The sequence below is a fragment of the Talpa occidentalis genome, unplaced genomic scaffold (assembly GCF_014898055.3).
Source record: "Talpa occidentalis isolate TD23 unplaced genomic scaffold, MPIMG_talOcc4v2.1 talOcc4.2, whole genome shotgun sequence".
NCBI lineage: Eukaryota > Metazoa > Chordata > Mammalia > Eulipotyphla > Talpidae > Talpa > Talpa occidentalis.
Genome location: NW_023602073.1, coordinates 3,920,150 through 3,939,227, shown reverse-complemented (window position 1 = coordinate 3,939,227; position 19,078 = coordinate 3,920,150). Strand labels below are relative to the sequence as shown.

At 37.6% G+C, this 19,078-nt stretch overlaps 1 protein-coding gene across 1 annotated transcript in view; it reads left to right on the top strand.

Annotated features, from left to right (window-relative positions):
• Positions 1-19,078, top strand: part of RANBP9 (RAN binding protein 9) — a 78,768-nt gene that overhangs the window by 10,166 nt on the left and 49,524 nt on the right. Inside the window, exon 2 of the mRNA XM_037518891.1 lies at positions 4,063-4,174. Within this exon, the coding sequence (XP_037374788.1) occupies positions 4,063-4,174 (112 nt within the window). The remainder of the gene's footprint in view (positions 1-4,062; positions 4,175-19,078) is intronic.

The following is a 19,078-nucleotide window of genomic DNA, read 5'->3' as shown; positions in this document are numbered from 1 at the left end:
AAGGAGGTTAGACTAAGTCAGAGAGGCTAGAGAAGGAGTTGAGAAGTAAAGCTGGAGCTGACATCTAGAGGATGAGAGGGACCAAGTCAGGCCGCGAGGGAAGGGTGGGTGGAGCTTTCTGTCAGCAGAGGGACCACCTTAAGTCCTCGCTTGGAAACTGGTCACGGAAACATTGCTAATCTAAATAAAGACCCCAAACACTGCTAACGTTCAGCAGTCATTTGTATTCATGTATTCATATTCCAACTAACTTGTGTCAGCTCAGGGCGCGGTGGGAAGCACCCTGCACAGGAAGCCCTTCTACCCCAGGGTGCACTCCCACGTTCACGCGGCGGGGGCAGGCCAGGCCCAGCAGTGACCCTAACATGCACAGCCTCGGGATGGTGGAGGAAATCAGAGTATCCCGAGGACAGCCATGTGAAAGTGGGGGTACACGCAGATTCCACACAAACAGCGGCCCCCAGAAATCGATTCCCCCCCCCATTGTTTCCCTCATCAACATAATGAAACAATTTTGAAGAAAACCTTCTGTGAGGACCTGGTGTACATGGGCAAGACACTGTGGCCTGGTGAATGTGAGGAACTGAAATGGGGGGAATGTGGCTGGATCCAAAAGAAGATGGTAGGGAATGGAAAGGGAGAGTGAGGTCAAACAAAGTTTTCGGGAAGTTTCTCTTTTTTTCCTACACCGAATGGGAGGGTTTTAAGGAGATATTTTAGTTGTATTGAGGGACGGTGGTACCAGGAGGGCTGATTTATACTTCTGGAAAAGTAATTGGTGGCTACAGGTGGGAGACTGGAAGAGGACGGAGAGTAGACTTTGTTCAGAACCTTCCATTTCACCTAAATGCAGTCAACAGATTGGGTGGAAAGAACTAACCTTGCTAGTGTTAAGTTCTGAAGAAATAAAAATTCATTTTCTTCTCGAGCCATAGAAGTAGCATTTAGCCTTGAAGACTGTGAAGCTGAAAATGTACACTTGGATGGTGCTGATCGCCTCAGCATGGCTACCAGAACTTACTTTTGCCACTACCGTGTGTACGTGTTTTGTTGTTTGTTTTTGATCACTACAGAGTTTCAGGTGATAAACTTTCTGCTACATGAGCATTGTTGGAAATGGGCCTTTTGATAATTCTAGCTTCACCTGAGAAATAGTATGAATCCTGTAAGTTTTAAAACTCTACTTTTTCTTAGGTATTTTAACTTAATTTGAATATCAATCCATTTAACCCAGAATCTGTAGTGTCTCTGTAGAGCATGGTGAATAAATGGCACTGCATCTTACAGGTTTATGATTGTGTCGTTCTTCATAGTTACTTTTGGATAATGGGAAAATGTAGATTTTAGTTCATACATGGATTTAACACATGGTTCTGCTAATTTTGAATCTGCGTAACAATTTCTGCATTCTTAAAATGAGGTTGAATTTTACCTGTCTCACAGATGTTGAATGAGAAAAATCTGTATTAAAGCACCTAATGCTTTAAGAGATTATTTGCTCTTGATATTTTGTCTTTTCCCACAGAGGTAGTTAGAATAGGAAATGAGAGTAAATGTGAAATGCTCCCAGAATACTCATTGTAACAGAATCCTTCCAGTGGGTTCAGAGCACCCACTGGGTCAGGTTTCTTGATTTAAATTCCACCACAATTCCCGGTTTGGAATTCTCACCCAGCAGTGCTAGTTTCTCTATCTTTGCTTAGTTTCCTCAACTATGAAATGATAACAGATACACCTGTTTTGTGGATTGTTTTTGAGTGCTATGATGCCCTCAGAGCAATGTCTTTGATGTAGTAGTAAATGTATGCTATTATCATTATTACTAAGTATATCTTGAAATTACCTTTTCCCTAAATGTTTTGGTTACTTCCCTTCCCAAAAAGCTAAAGCCAGTAATAAAAGTTAGGACTTCTGTTTGGGGTTTGGTTTTTTGGGGGGATCTGTTTTTATCTAAATTTTAAAAATGCATTTAGTTTACATAACCTTTCCCCAGGCAACTCAGTTATTTACAGAAGAAAGATGTTTCTCTGAAGCCGTAATTTATTAAATGTCTATTTTTAAAAAATAGTGTCATTCTGCAGATTTGTGCTGTTATTTTTTTCTTCTATGTAGCTCCGTGTAGATATATAACCTACACATATTAAAGAACTTTTAGGGGTGTCTACGTATTGCTGCTTCACTTTTCATCTTTCTAACCAGATTTATCAACTTCAGGTGGTCATCAGGCTGAGAAGTTGTGATGCCCATAACATGTCTATGGACACAAGTTTTCATGATCTGGGGGAAAAGTGACTGAGTTTATTCAGTTTTCTCTTGGGTCTTGTGAACATGTGCTAGTTGGCATTGGAGGTACAAACCGTTTAATGATAGGGTATGCATTGGTGATTTGATAAAGTGTGTGGTGTGTTCTGGTTATTGTATAGGTAAGATATAATTTTTGACTTAAATAAAAGAAGGTATTTAGTTTTAAAACAAATAAGATAAATTGGAGAAGGAGACTTCTGCTACCTATGAAGGGTGGCGTTATAGCAGGAGTGACATAACGACATAAGTTTCTATTAGGGGAAGCCTAGCTAACTAGAACACCTAACTAGTGATTTAGACTGTTGTTTCTCATAAGGTTCTTTTGGAGATAGAGATTTGTCTCACAGGGTATTTTCTGAATGCTCTTTCAACTTTTGTCTTTATTTTCTGTGGTTTCGTGGGTATATTTTCTCTTGTTCACTTGATTTTGTTCAGATGGTAGCTTTTAAGGTTATTTATACCTGTGCCTGGGGCAGAGGAGGTAATTGGGAGTGAAGTGATCAGACTTGAGGACTAGTTAATTTAAAAAGTTTTAAGTGCCATTATAATTTTTCTTTAAGAAATAAAATAATAAAATCATTACTGTTTCTTAAAGGAAAGCTGGAGATTAGTTATGTGCTCAGTAGGTTGTAACTGATTATGATCATCCTTTGTATAGAATTAATAATGATGATCAAAGAACAAAAATGTAAATTCTTAAAGTAAGAAAGCTGTTTTGCCTATTAAAACTAATTCTATAAATTCACTTAAAAAATGTACTTGTAATGTAGATACTTCTGATATGAAAAGTAAGCCATGTGGTAAGAATGTTTAGGGGTTTTATAAATAATATGCTAATTTATACCTAACAAAGTTAAGACCACGTTCTTGTCATGTTCTCCAAATGCAGCCTTTATTTTTTTCTTCTTAAAAATACAGTATAGGGGCCTCCCTGGTGGTGCAAGGGTTTAGACACAACCTATGAACCAATCCGCGGCCACTCAGTGCGAGTCTGATTCCCGGCCAGCCTGGGAGCAACCCACATGGCGCAGCAGACCTCTCCTGACTCGCCCACTGCTCCCCTCGGCAGTGTACTTCGGTCAATTTGCCTGTTCTGTTCCCCACTCTGTCTCTGGTGATTCCTCTCACCCCTCCCAACATCTCTGGCCTGTACCCCAGCTCTTGTATGCATAAATAAATAACCCCCCCCCCTTTTTTTTTAAAGATTTATTTGTACAATCACTGGGCACAGTTGGAAGCACGGGCGGGTGAGAGAATTCATCAGAGCCAGTGCGGGGAACAGAACAGGCAGACCGACGAAACACACTGCTGAGGGGAGCAGCAGGTGCGGCAGGAGAGGTCTGCGCACCATGTGGGACCCTCACCAGTGGCTGGGTATCGAACCGGTGCTGCAAATGCTGTGGGCAGCTTCGCAGCCCAGCAAGCAACCACTGCGCCACCAGGGGAGGCCCAATAAATAAATCTTTAAAAAAAATATATATATAGTATATGCCAAAACACTTTAATTTGCACAAAGGATTATTGCTAGGTTCCTTGGATTTGCACAAAGGATTATTGCTACGTTTCAGATTCTGAAATTTTATTAAAACTAGTAATAATGTGTAAAATTCCATAGCTGATGGGCTATATTTGCTTACTATATTGTGATGATAAATATTTCATTGAAGTCTTTAGATATTTGTACTGATGGAAGCATGTTTTAAGATTTTTCATTTGAACGTCTCATTAGGTTTTTTTTCCTTCCTGTTTTATATGCAGGTCATGGCAAAACCCCAAAAGATGCAGCATCAGTTCGAGCCACACATCCTATACCAGCAGCCTGTGGGATTTATTATTTTGAAGTAAAAATTGTCAGTAAAGGAAGAGATGGGTAAGTTTAAATTTTGGTGGGAAAATAATTTGTTATTCTTGGATAATTACTTTTGTTTTGATTCATAATGTTTATTATGTAATTGGAAAATTGGAATCCTGGAAATTTTGGTAATTGGAAAAGTGGAATCTGCCTATTCCAGTAGAGCAGGTTGGATTTGGTTTTGCTTAAATATTAGTTGAAGCTAAGCTTGCTTGAGTTGGTGAAATTTTTCTAATAGGGTTGTTATTAAAACAGAGGTTTGGAATTAAACAATAGATAGTGACTCATTTTCCAAGTTTTTTCTGACTTTGCCTTCTTCTGAATTCTGATGAAGTTAATTAGTGTTCTCAAAGCTGGTTAACCAAAGCCAAAAAAGGTGATTCATAGGTATTTTATGGGAGTTGGGACTCAGAATTTTAGGCTTAGATCAGGGAAATGTGTATGTTTATATTCTGAATTGGAGGCAGTTCTTAGGGATTAGGATGTGCTTCAGAATCTTAGAACTCCTTGTAGATCTTTAATCAACCTTTTCATAATCACTTTTCAACTTGGGATGTTGTGTGTGTGTGCACGTGTGAGCATGCGTGCATATGTATACATATGCCTGAGTCAGTTATGGGACAGTTAAAAATACAATAGTTTGGGCCTTAGCCCAGAAGTTCCTAAATCATCATATTCAGATGTAGAGTTTGGGCAAGATAGGCAGATGTTGGTGTATAGCTTTGGTTAAGAAATAATTACCTAGACTCACTGGCTCTGTCTTAGGGTATCCTAATAACTTCATCTGGTCAGAGATTTCTTTATAGCAACTATAGAGTCATTTATCCAGCTATCAAGATAAAGTTATGAGGGTATGTAAATTGATTTGTTTTTGAAATGAATCATTTAACCCTCTTTAATGTTTCTTCTGGGTTTAGTAAGTGTACGTATTGGATTATCCCTTTTTTATTTGCTGAATATTCTCAGTGTCTTCAATATGGAAATAGAAAATGAAATCTTGGAATTCATTGATAACTTTTTATTTGACTAGTTCAGTTTTCCCAGGGTAATCAACCTAAAGATGAAGTCATAGATGCCAGTGATATGGTTGAGAGATCCCAGGTTAGACTAAGCACATGAGTGTAACCATTCCTAACTCTTATTGCTGTTAAACTAGTTTTTAGGTTTTTTTATTCAAATTGTTAAGCTGTTTTTTTTAATTCAAATTGTATCATCAGTCCCATAATGCTGGGTTCCTTTTGCCTTTCATTCTACTTATGGTATCTTTGCCTGCAAATAGCCACTGAATCTCATATCTAAACTACATCTCAGGTTATTCCCTTGAGCTCAGAATCTGATCAGAAGCTTGCGTTTAAATGTCCCACAGGTATTTAAATTTAGTTTCCTTAGAATCATTTCCTCAAAACCAGTTTGGTTAGTGGTTTCACCTTTGCTAGAAACTTGAGAATTTCCTGCCTAAATTTAACTTGCTCTATCCGTCTCTACTGCCTCTGTCTTATTTAGGTCTTGGTAATTTAGCCCCTAAATTAGTGAGGTGATTTGTTCATTGGCCTCCCAGTGCTCTCTTTTTTGCTCTCACTCCAGTCTATAACTGTTAGTGTTTTTTTCTAATACAGAACTGAATTGTGTGTACCCCCTTTTGAGATAATTTGGTATACCTGTTACTTTGAGGATAAAATCTAAAACTTCTTAGCAGGATTCTTTATGATGTGAGTAGCTCTATGATGTTCCAGTCTCGTCTCTTGCCAGGATCCCTCATTCTTTTTTTTCCTTAATTTAAAAAGCAAGGTGTATTTCAAGTGTAGTAAAATTTTTTTGTTTTTAGTGTTTAGGTCTGTGAGTTTTGACTGCTGTGTAATGTCTTGTGACTTTCACCACAGTCAGTATACAGAACAGTTCCATCACCCTCACATTCCTCCCTGCCCCTTTGTAGACCATCCTTTCCGTGACTGCTCCTGGGAACCATTGATTGGCTTTCTGTCTCTCTAGTTTTGTCCTTTCTAAAGTGGCATATTAATGAATGAACCGCAGCACTTACCCACTGGGGTTGTTTCTAGTTTTTGGCACTATAAACATTTATGTAAGTTTTTGTGTTAATAAGAGTTTTCTTTTCACTTTGGTAATTATCTGGATGTGGGATTGCTGCATCATAAATTAAGTACATTTTTATCATTATAGGAAATTGCTAGATTGTTTACCAAAGTAGCCCTACTAGTTCACATTTCCATCAGCAGTGTATGAGAGTTCCAGTTGCTCTGCTTCTTTGGTGAGACTTGGTATTGTCAGGTTTTCTTGTTAAAAACTTTAAGCCATTATAGTAGGTATCCAGTGATTTCTTGCTTTAATTTACATTTCTCTAGTGACTAATGTGTTGAAGAATCCCTAATTCTCACTTGCCTTTCACTCGTAACATACCCTGTAGTTCTCTGACCTTCTATGCTGGCTCACATTTCTAGCTCTAGATGCAGTCTCTTTTATTCCACTTTATAGCAATCTTCTCTGGCTCCTTGCCGCCTGTGCCTAGTTTAACTAGGTATTCTGCAAATACTAGTTTAAAGATACCTTTTTTTATGTCACTTTTCTGCTCCTATAGAGGGGATTTTGGGCCTCCCCGGTGGCTCAGCGGTTGAGCGCTGGGCTGCAACACTGCCTGCAGCCTCTGCAGCACCGGTTCAATCCCCGGCCCCCAGGGGAGGGTCCCACGTGGCTCCGGCCACCCGCTGCTCCCCTCAGCAGTGTATTTCGTCAGTCTGCCTGTTCTGCTCCCCGCTCTGGCTCTGGTGAATTCTCTCACCCTCCCGCACTTCTGACTGTACCCAGTGCTTGTATAAATAAATAAATAAATCTTTTTAAAAAGGGGGGGGTGGATTTTGACCTTTCTATGCTTTCTTTACAAGTTGGGCAGATTGTAATTCTGTCTATACTGTTTTAATTGTTTGCTTACTGGTGGTATATGGCTACAAATTCAGTGATTAGGAATTAAGATATATTTCTGTTACTGCAATACTTAATTTATGGCTAACATTCATATGGATGAATAAATGAATGGATGAGAAAAATACTTACCTCCTGTAGATTCTTGGAGAATACTGTTATTTCTTTGGTCATATTTTACTAATCCCTGGTAATTTTTAAAAAGTTCTAGGGAAGAACAATTCCTTTATGCAAAAAGGGCTAGTCATATTACTAATTTGGGCCAAGAAATGTTATTTTTGGTGATGTATTGAGCTGTGTGAAGTGATATAAAAATTGCTTCCTAAATCCTAATGTCCTTGTAAAAATGGACCATAAAGAGTGCCTGTTACCTTTCATTTGCAGCCGTATTTGGTCCTCTGAGAGTTTATTATATTTAATTTAAATATGAATTATCTTTTAAACAGTATGTTTAGGACGGGTAGTTAAATCTAATATCTCAGATTTTAAAGAGAAATTGTCACTGCAACAAGTTTTCTCATGAAATGGCAAGAGCTGTTGTGCGTTGTTACTAGGTCCTCCTTGGGAAACTGATGCTTGTTATATGTTTATCACCTAAACAAGATAAGCTTAATTTATTAGGACTAAATAGCCTTTCTGAAATTTTTACTTCTTTTTTATCGAGGTAAGATGGATTTAGAACAATGCATATGATTTAGGAGAACATTTCCTCAGATGTATGTTAGCACACCACACCCCTCTCCAAGACACTTGCTGTCCACTGGGACCATTCTCCCCTTCGCCCATCCTTCCCCTCCCTCACGAATAGTCCCAATTCCATAGTTACAGTTCTAGGGTTTGGTTGAGTTTTGTCATCTGGTATTTGTTTTTCTCCTGACTTACGTCACAAGCATAATCCCCTGCAGTTCCATCCATGTTGTTGCAAGAGGCAGGAATGCATCGATTTTTGTAGCCGAGTCATGTTTCATTGTATATAGACTACATCTTCTTAATCTACTCCTCTGCTATTGGGCACTTAGGTTGTTTCCATAAATAACTTGGCTATTATAATTAGTGGTGCAATGAACATAGCCCATATATCCCTTTGAATTAGTGTTTTTATATTCTTTGGGTACTAGGAGTGGAATTGCTGGGTCATGTGGTAGATCTGTTTTTAATATTTTGAGTAAATGCCATACTGTTTTCCATGAGAGCTGGTCCAGTTTGCATTCTTGCCAATATGGTACAGGGGTTCCTGTTTCTCCACACCTTCACAACGTTTGTTTCTGGTTTTTGGGGGGATATGTGTGTGTGTGTGTGTGTGTGTGTGTGTGAGAGAGAGAGAGAAGAGGCCATTCTCTGGGAGTGAGGTGGTATCTTACTGTGATTTTGATTTGCACTATCCTCATCATAATTGACATGAACATTTTTTCGTCTTTCCAAATTTTGCTGTTAATTTAGGAATAAATTTCAAATGCATTTGCAATAAAAAAATTTATATCACTTTATCTGTATGACTTTCTTTTTAGGAGACATACTTAAAGGATATATGTCTACTTTACATTCTTGTTAACTTTTGTTGACTGCCAAGATGAATTTCTAAAAGTAATCTGTTTCTATGAATGTACTTTCAGTTTCAGGAATTTCATTCAACTTTTAAATTATGCATACTAACAGAAGCAGTCTCCACATACAGTTAATCCTAAATGTGAGAGATAATAAATTTTTTATTTGAAAATTTTTAGAATTACAAGTTATTGTGAGTTGTATCTTTAGCTCTTTAAACAAAATATTGATGTTACTCTGACAGCAAATCAGGAAGAACTGGCAAAGTTAATCCAATCTCTTATTCCTTAAATTTTTCTGATAATAAAGTGCAGACTTCAGAATATTCTTTATATGCATGCTGACTTTCTGGAGCATTTCTTGGGGGAGTGGAAAAGAAATAAAAGACCTTTCCTTTTAGTTTTGAAGAGCTTTAAGTTCCAAATGAAAACACAGATGGAATATTGAACAAAGACATCAAGCAAACAATATGTTAGCTTAGCAAACATATATTGAACATGTTAATGTATGATGTCAGCAGCTGTGTGAGTATAAATAAGAAATTATTTTTATTCAACTCTGTCTAATCCTGGTAGAGGATAGTTTGTAGTAGAGGACATTTAGTAGAAACTCAATAAACACATTGAGTGAACTGAAATGTGGGTCCTTGTCCTCAGGAATACCAAATTCAGTGTTTTTGGGTACCAGTGGGGCAGAACAAGGAGCAGACATACAAATAACTCTCGATTAATATACTCTAAGTACTTAAGTGTAAGAGCATATATGAACTGAGGAATGATTAATTCTAGCTCAAAGAAATAGATTTATAAAGGAAATAGTATTTGATTGGCTTTACAAGATAAGATTTTGACTACTAGAGTAGTATGAATGAGAGTAGTAGTAGTATATATATATAGTAGTATAGTAGTATATATAGTAGTTTTGATTAGCTTTAAGTGGCAAATTAAAACACAGAATATTGAACAAAGGCATCGAACAAACAATATGTTAGCTAGGGAACTACATAGTGGGGAGCCTTCAGTCTGTGAGTAAGGCAGTGATAACTGTTTTAAAAAGACAGTATTGGGTGGGAAGGGTATGTATTTATTGTTGGCAAGGATTGATAATGATGGGATGTGCATTTCAGAGATGTGACTTTGATGGCTAAACGGAAAAACAGAGAAGTCTGAGACTGTTGGGCATTACGATTTTAAATTGAGGTCTTAATCTGTTTAGGGAGGGACGTAGATTCCTTAGCTACTTAGGACTGTAAGCCATAAAAAGTTGATCAGGTGGTGAGAGTGGCAGGGTGGCTGCTGAGAGAGAAATGATTGAAGATGACTTGAGGATTCTGGCTTGGATGTTGATTAGATAGATGGTGCTGTGACTCAACAAAATAACAAATACTGGAACAAAGTGCTGCCTTGAAGTTGCAGATGATGGGAATAAAGTTTGAATTGCTGTGAGATATCCAGATGAGTATTTGATAGTAGGTCTTTGACTAACATACGTGGAATTTATGAGAACAGAGCTGAAGGTTGATTTTTGGAGACAGCATATTACTTATTGAAGCCTTGGGAATTTATACAATCATCCAAATATGTAGTATTAAAAAAAAAAAGGAGAGGTTTAGGATGGACTCTTGAAACACCATTTTGTAGGCTGTATGGGAGGAGAGCATAGAGCTCAAGATTCTGAGGCAAAATGGTCAGAGAAAGATCCCAGAGAATGCTGTATGTTAGAAGTCAAAGAAGTCAATTAAAAGAACTGAGGTGTTCCTGGGTTTGTCTTTTAGGAGGTGGTTAATCCTTGTAACAGAATGGGAATGGAAGTGAATGTCGTGAGTTAAAGGCTGAGAGACAAGGAGTGGAGACGATGCAGTCAGTGCAGTGCTTAGTTGTCTTGCTGTGTGGGAAACAACATTTTACCATCCATTTAGAAAAATAATATACTACCATTTGAAACATTCGGAGTACAGAAAAATGTGAGGAAGGCGATTTAATCTTGTATAATTGCTATTTATAATTCAACTCATTCCTTCCATTTTTTATATATACTTTTATATTGTAAAGATACTTGTGTGTTCTTAGTTTTTATCCTATTTATATGCTCATTTACATATTTATGACTATTTCTTACATGGTTAAGCATTTTCCCATGAGAATAAAAGCTCTCAACTTTTTTGTTTTGCTTTTGGCTGTGCTGTAGATTGTTGTGCTTTATTGAGGCAACCCATAGCTATTTTATTGGCATGTAGGTAGTTTCTAATTCCTTTATAATTATAATTTTTATGCATGAAAAAATTTCTTTAGGAAAAATTCCTTGAAGTAGAATTACTGATACAAATGACCAAATTAACTTCAAAAAGATGTATCCAACCTGGTTTGGGTGGGAGAAACATATAAATAGAGAGGAAGGAATCAGGAGTGAGTCCAAGAGAGACTGGAGAGGTGAGTTCCTTTTCTGAGGGCTGGAATTGGAATGTAGAATGGGCTGTGCAATTAATTGGAACATAAATCAATTTCCAGAACTCGTCTTGACAATTCTTATACCTCAATCTATATTAGGTTCATCTGTTGTCTACTTACATTGCACTTTTACTCCCCCCTCATAGCTTTTCATCATATTTTTAATTATTTAATATCTGTCTTTCCCATTAGCATGTTCGTTCCATGAGAACAGATTTATTAATATCTTCCTCCAGCTTAAAACTACATTGCCCCATGCATATGTAGTTAACTTAGTAAATATCCATTCATCAAAGTAAAAGTATTAAGGAACTATGAGATTTAAAACTATGAATTTGATGTTCCATCAGTTTACATCCATAGTACTGTTTTACTCTGTGTAATCAGTTGTTTTTGTTTTTGTTTTTTTTAAGATTTATTTAGGCATACAAGAACTGGGGTATAGGTCGGAGGTGTGGGGGTGTGTGAGAGGATTCACCAGAGACAGAGTGGGGAGCAGAACAGGCAGCCTGACTGAAATACACTGCTGAGGGGAGCAGCGGGCGCGACAGGAGAGGTCTGCTGTGACATGTGGGTTGTTCCCTGGCCAGGGATCAAACTCGTGCTGCAGTGGCTGTGGACAGCTTTGTATGTTTTGTCTTAACCCCTTGCACCACCAGGGAGGCCCTGTAGTCAGTTGTTTAGAGAGAAAAGTTGAATTGTGTGGTTGAAGCAGGACAGAAAATTATAGATTTGGTAAGTTAGAAGAGCAATCTAGTAGTTGAGGTTACCGGTATAGTCTAAGAAAGAAAAATGTTTTAAGGTGTATTTGCATCACATAAAGATTTAAAAAACATATTATTTGTATGTGTATCACTACCTATACTTTTACCTTAATTTGAGTTTAATTGAAAGTTTAGAGAAAATCCCATTTTAATAATATCCCTAGATACCAATAATCTTTCACCAAAACCATAAGGTTGTTTAGCTTTGTCATCATGAATGTATTATTTAAAATCATATTTCAGGGAGGATAAATGAATTGTTACTTGAAGACCATCTTAGTAAACATAGCCAGGCCTTAATTTGTGTTTTTCAGAACCAGATAAAAGATTGTTTTGAATCTCAGATATATTGAGTGTTTGCTATGTGCCTGCTGCTGGAATCGCTTAGGTGAAAGTAAGTGCTCCAAAATGAGGAGAAATGGTCGGTTGGTCCCACACTCTGACTTTTCTTAGCTATTTGGTAGGGTTTTCAGGAGGAGTACCTGATAAGTTTAAAATGATAATAGTAACTCTTTGGGGATGGATACATAGGCTGGTTAGAACTCCATCCCAGTAATTTTATCTTTGTGATTTAGAAAGTACAGAATCGGGGCCTCCCTGGTGGCACAGGGGGTTAAGACGCAACCTATGAAGCTGTCCGCAGCCTCTGCAGCCCGAGTTTGATCCCCTGGCCGGCCAGGGAGCAACCCACGTGGTGCAGCAGACCTCTCCTGTCTCGCCCGCTGCTCCCCTCAGCAGTGTATTTCAGTCAGGCTGCCTGTTCTGCTCCCCACTCTGTCTCTGGTGAATCCTCTCACTGCCCACCCCCCCCCACCCGGCTCCAACCCCCACACCTCTGGCCTGTACCCCAGTTCTTGTATGCATAAATAAATACATCTTTTTTTTAAAAAAAAAAGTCACTTTGTCATAAGTAATTTAGTGCCTGTGAGTTGAAAAACAGTATATGAATTTACATATAACCGATAAGTTCTTTCATTACCCTATATTTGATATTATAACTACTTTAAAATGTCAGAAAACCAAGTTATGTTAGCTTGTAATTAACTACAGATGAGGTTGTTTGACAAAGAGTTATTGGAAGAACTCTTTAAGAGTGTAGTATTCTGCTTTTGTTGATCTTAGAGTTTTATCTTAATTATTACTTAAAAGGCAGGATAAATGAATTGTAACTTGAGGACCATCTTAGTCAACATAGTCAGGCCTTAATTTGTGTTTTTATGTAGTTCTTTTAGAAGTAATGGGAGAAGTACTCAATTGAAGAGTTGATTTATATTATTGTGGACTCTGGAAAAGACGCAAGAAGTAGATCCTGTTAATTTTTGTTCTCTGTGATCCTTGTGCTTTCGTGGGCACAGGGAAGGGGTGGTACCGTAGACAGAGATAGGTACTTGGCTGTCAGCGTAGTATTATAATCGGAACGGGTTTTGTATCACAGACAAGAAGTCAAAATGCTCTAAGTTAGTAATTAAACTGGCTTAGGTAGTCATGTAATGATTACTAGTTTGTAATATTGGCTGTATATATTCCTGGATTTCTTTCTTTTGTATGTTAATAGTGGCAGTTCCAAGAATGTTCATGTGATAAGGTGAAATTGTTACAGCCTCCAGAGGAAATAAGAAAGAAGTTTTTGTACTCACAGAACCTACCCATGCCATGCAGGGACATATGGGAAGCCCTAGGCCAGAAATTTTACTGTGTTTTTGTGGATCTATTTCTGATGTCTTGATTCATTTCCATTGATCTGTTTGTCTACTTTTTCCAAACTCATACTGTTTAAATACTGTCTCTTTATAAACTCATGCCATTCACAGCAACGTGGATGGAGCTAGCAGGAATTATGCTCAGTGAAATAATTCAGAAGGAAAAAGAAAAATATCGGATGGTTTCACTTATCGCAGGAATATAGGGGAACCAAAAAAGACAACAGTGTAAAAAAAATTAAAGCACAAAACACAACAAAGCAAAAACTGACAATTATAAACCAGAGACATCCTGCAGGGGAGCAGGAGGGAGAGGGATCAGAGGGAGGGAGGGAGGAGCACAGGGGACTGAGGTGATGGTGCACGGGTGCACTGGGGAAGGAAACTCTATGGGGACTCCACCTGAGGGGGTGGGGAGGGGGAAGCAAACGTTTAAAAATGAACAATGATGTAAAAAATTTTAAAAAGTTTTAAAAGGTTAAAAAAAACACTATATATTTACAATTTGTCTATAAATCAGATAGTATCAGTTTTTTTTTTTTTCTTTGTTCTCCTTCAGTATTGATTAGTCTGGATTTTTCAACTTCCCATATAAAGTTTGGAATCAGTTTGTTGATACCCATAAAAAGTAATATGCTGGGAATTTGATTGGGATTATATCTGTAAATCAGTTTGTGAAAAGATGATACTGGTAGAATTTTGAGCCATCTTACCCACGAACATGAAATATCTCTTCATTTACTTAGTTTTTCTTTTATTTTTTTAAATGAAAGTTTCTGTGTTAATCATCATAAGTTATACATATGTCGTTCGTTAGGTTTATACATAAGTATTTTTCTTGTTGCTAATGTAAATGGTGGTGTGTTTTTAATCTCACATTCCATTTGTTCATTGTTGGTGTGTAGGAACTAGTGTTTGACTTGTGTATTAGCATTAGAGCACCATTCTTGATAGAATCACTTACTAGTTCCAAGATTTTTTTTTTTTTTTTTGCCTATTCTTAGGAATTTTCCATATAGACATTCTTGTCAGCAGCAGAGTTCTGTTTCTTTCTTTTCAATTTATCTTTAATTTTCATTGCTCTACTAGGTTTTCCATTTTCCATTACAGTGTTGAGCAGTAGTGGTAGTACAGGAGATATTTTTGCCTGTCCCCAGTCTTGGGGGAAAGTATCTAGTTTCTTGCCATTGAGTATGATGTTAGCTATAGTAGGGGTGTTGTGGATGTTCTGTGTCAAGTTAGGAAACTTCCCCTCTTCCTAGTTTACTGAGTGTTTTAATTATGAAAAAAAAGAGTGTGTGTCAAGTGCCCTTTTATGCATCTGTTGTTACAATCGCATCAGTTTTCTTCTTTAGCCTATCGATGAAATAAATGGCTTATATTAATTGATTTTCAAATATTGAAGCAGCTTAGCATATATTGAATAAATTCCTCTTGGTTGTATTGTTTCTCTTACACATCATTGGATTAAATATGCTATTATATTGTTGTGGTTTCTCTTTTACATCTATATTGATGAGAGATAATGGTCTATAGTTTTCCTTTCATGTTGGTAATCTTATCCAGTTCTACTTTTAGGATAATAGTAACCTCATAAAATGATAGAGGCAGTGTTCCTGTTACTTGTGTTTTCTGGAAGAGATTGTAGAGAGCAGTATCATTTCCTCCCTAAATGTTTTATATGATTCACCAATTAAACCATCTAAGCATGGATGTTTCCCTTTTGGGAAAGCTGTTATTGATTCAGGTTTTTTTGTTTGTTTGTTTGTTTTTTCAATATAGAGGAATATTCAGAATATCTTGTCTCTTTGTGAGTCTTGGTCCTTAAAGAAATTGACCCTTTAAACCTGAATTATTAAATTTGTGAGCACAGAACTGTTTATAATATTCCTTTATCCCTTTTGTGTCCATGGGATCAATAGTGATATTATTGTTAGTAATTGATTTCTTTCATTCTGATATTAATTTGTGTCTTTTCTCTCCTTACTTAAGTTAGCTAGAAGTTTATTAATTCTATTGATCTTTCAAATAGTTTAATTGATTTTCTGTTTTTTATTTTATTAGTGGGCAGAATGAGGGGGAAGCCCATGACTCCCAAACCTATGTACTCTAAATAGGTTCTGCCATCTGCTGTGGAAAGACAAACATGCTCTCGTGCATAAGACCATCAATAGAAAGGAACTTTAATACAGTTAGTGTGTGACAGAAGAAAGAGAAGAATGTAGTTTAAAATAATTTCCAATTAACACCTAATGTTACCCTTCCCCTCATGGGTAAACGCCCCGCCAAGCAGGGTTGACCCAAAACAAGGCACCGAGGCCTGAAAGCTTGCCATAAGTCTCAGGGGCAGAAGGGGACAGACAAGTCTGGAAGGAAAAGAGCAAAATCAAAACCCAAGTGAAAATAAAGGCTGCCATTTGTCAGCCTCCCCACAGCTTTCTCACCCATGTCTCTGTCTCTTTTCGAGTGTCTCCCTCCATGTCCCTGAAGTCCCTGGTGCAAGTCCAAGGCCAGCAAGCCCGTGCAAGTTCTTTACATGTTTCTCAGCTCCATGTGCCTCTTCCAGTCTAATTCCTTCTCCACTCTTCCTCTGTCTTTCCAGACTCTTCTGGCTTTACCTGCCTGCCCAGCACCCTTCCTTAGGGTGGCACAGGGACGTTGGAACCTCCCCTTCCTCTGGGGATTATCCTGTTACAATTTCATAAGTTTCTGTGCTAGTTTTTATTATTTCTTCTGCTTGTTTTAGGTTTATATTTGTATTCGTTTCTTGAAGTGGAAGCTAAATTATTGATTTTAGGTGATTATATTCAGTGCTGTAACTTTCTATGTAGTTTCTTTTTTTGCTGCATCACCTAAATTTTAATGTTTTTTTAATTTTCATTTAGTTCACAATATTTAGAAATTTCTCTTCAGACTTCTTTTTTGGCAATGTGCCTGCCCACCTGTGACTATGCAGGTGTTTCTTTTCAAACCTTTTCCTTTGGCAAGGCAGCAGCAGCAGCTCTTTCTTCCCTTTCGCATTTGTGCAAGTGCCATTTTCTCCTTTCCTTTTCCTACAAAACCTGTCCTTTTAAAGTGCAAATAAACCAACAAATAAATAGACTTTTTTTTTACCTATGTGTTAATTAGAAGTGTGATGTTTAATCTCCAAATATTTGGATTTTCCCCGCTATCTTTGTTACTGATTTCTAGTTAATTCTATTATCATCTGAGATCAGACTTTGTATTATTTAAAAATATTGGTAAAGGTGTGTCTTAGGGTCCAGAATGTTTGTTGTCTTGGTGAATGTTTTGTGACCTTGAGAAACAGGTGTGTTTTGTCATTGGGTGAATTATTCTGTAAATGTCAGTGAAGTCCAGCTGTTGATGGTGCTGTTTAGTTTGACTGTATCATTACTGATTCTCTGCCTGGTTTGTTGATGTTTATAGTTACAATTCAGCTACTTGCCTCTGCAATTCTATCAGTTTTTGCCTCATACTTTTGACACTATTTGATACATGCACATTAAGGATTTTGTATTCTTATTCAGAAATTCACTTTATTATGTGTTACCTGCTTTTATCCATAACAGTTTTTCTGTTTCAGAAATCTGCTTCGTTTGAAATTAATATTTCTAGTCTAACTTTCTTTTGAGTAGTGTTAGCATGGTATATCTTTCTCTTTCTTTACTTTTAATCTGTCTGTGTCTTTATTTGGCGCTATGTGGATTTAAAGTGGGTTTCTTATAGACAGTATGTATTTGGGTCTTGTCATTTTTATCCATTTTGTCAGTTTCTGTCACTGAAAATGACCATTGTTATAGTTGAGTTGATATCTAAGTTATTTACTGTTACTGTTTTCTATTTGCTCTTTGTTGCTTCTTTTAAAAAAAAATCTTCCTTTTTTGGTTTGTAATTGAACATTTTTGATCACTTTTTTTTCTTTCCGGTTTTATCAATTATGCTTTAAAAAAGTTTTATTAGTATGTGCCCTAGAGTTTGCAATAGATATTTACAATGAATGTGGTCTATTTTTAAATCCACTTTACCACTTAACAGTTATTGCAGACCTTTAACTGTCCTGTAACTCAGTTATAATCTGCTGTCATTACACTGTTGATATGATAGGTATTGAATAAAGAAGGTATTAGATAATCTCATGGTGAAATGTTAGTGTTTTTGTGGCTTGGGTAAAGTACCTGGGATGTGTTCTTTAGGAGAGTTTTAAATCTCTCCCATTTCCCCTTCCCCAAACCCTTACTTCCATCCCAAAGATAATGGGGCTGGGATTATCTCATTGCCATTCATTTAGGTCAGATCAGGCTCTGATAAAGCAGTTTTCCTTGAAAGCAGGTCTTTGTGAAAGGAGGATTACTCTGGCGAATCTCAGTGTGACTACTTTTCCCTGTCTGGTACCCGGAACTGAAGGAGACTTTTTCCCTTTATGATGTCCTGGTGAAGCTCCTGGAGATAAAACAAATGACTGTGTGCCAGGGCCCCTCTAAGACTGGGCACCTGGGAGTTTTAAAACTCAGTTCAGTTTACACGCTAACATTTGCCAATTTCCTTTACCATAATCCGACGAGTTACTGCCTTCAGCAGTTCCTCCTCCTGGTAAGTTCTCATTTGCTGTATTCACTTGTCTCTTTAATTTCCATGTCAACTTTTTGAGGTTCAGATGATGGGATTCAGTGGGTGAGGGTCTTGTGTCCCTCTGAGAAAGACTGCAGCAGACGTTCCCATTTATCAGCACACAGCGAGTTTACTAAGGAAAAGAGAAAAAGGAAAAAGAAATGCCAGCATAGACCCACGTAGACAGGATTGCTATAGTTGTGAAAGGGGTTAAGAAAGAGCTGCATAGACACTTGAGCAGCCTTAAGAAACAAGACCTGCATTGTACAGGGCAGGGGGTGTTCTTCTATAGTGATTTCTCCCTTTGTAACACCTACTGCCTCTGGGGCAGGTGGGTGGTTCTCTGTCCCCACCTCTGTCTGATAATCTTTTCTGATCCCATCATAGATGTCTGGAAACTTCCACAGCTGTTAAGATTTATTAATCATCCCTACCCCCACCTCTAGTGCTTGTCCTGTGAGACCTTGCATTACAAATTTTTCTACTCTAAGCTGCCATCAAACTCAAGTTTTCTGATGAATCTAAGAAGTTATTTCTTAATTACCTTTTTTCCTTGTGGGGATGGGAGTGACAAATTCCAGGGTCCTTAATTTTATTTATTTATTTATTTTTTGCGTAGAAGAACTGGGGTATGGGCCAGAGGTGATGGGTTGGGTGGTGAGAGGATTCACCAGAGACAAAGTGGGGGGCAGAACAGGCAGATTTACTGAAATATGCTGCTGAAGGGAGCAGTGGGTGAAAGAGAGGTCTACCGTGCCTTGTGGATTTGTTTCCTGGCCGGATTGACTCAGGCCATCTCAGTGATAGTGCTGAGATTTAATTTAACCCCTGTGCTTAAGGGGGGCCCTCCTTATGTATTCTAACTGGAACTAGAAGTCCTCGTTTATTTTTTAATGAGATTTATTGAGATAATTCAAATGT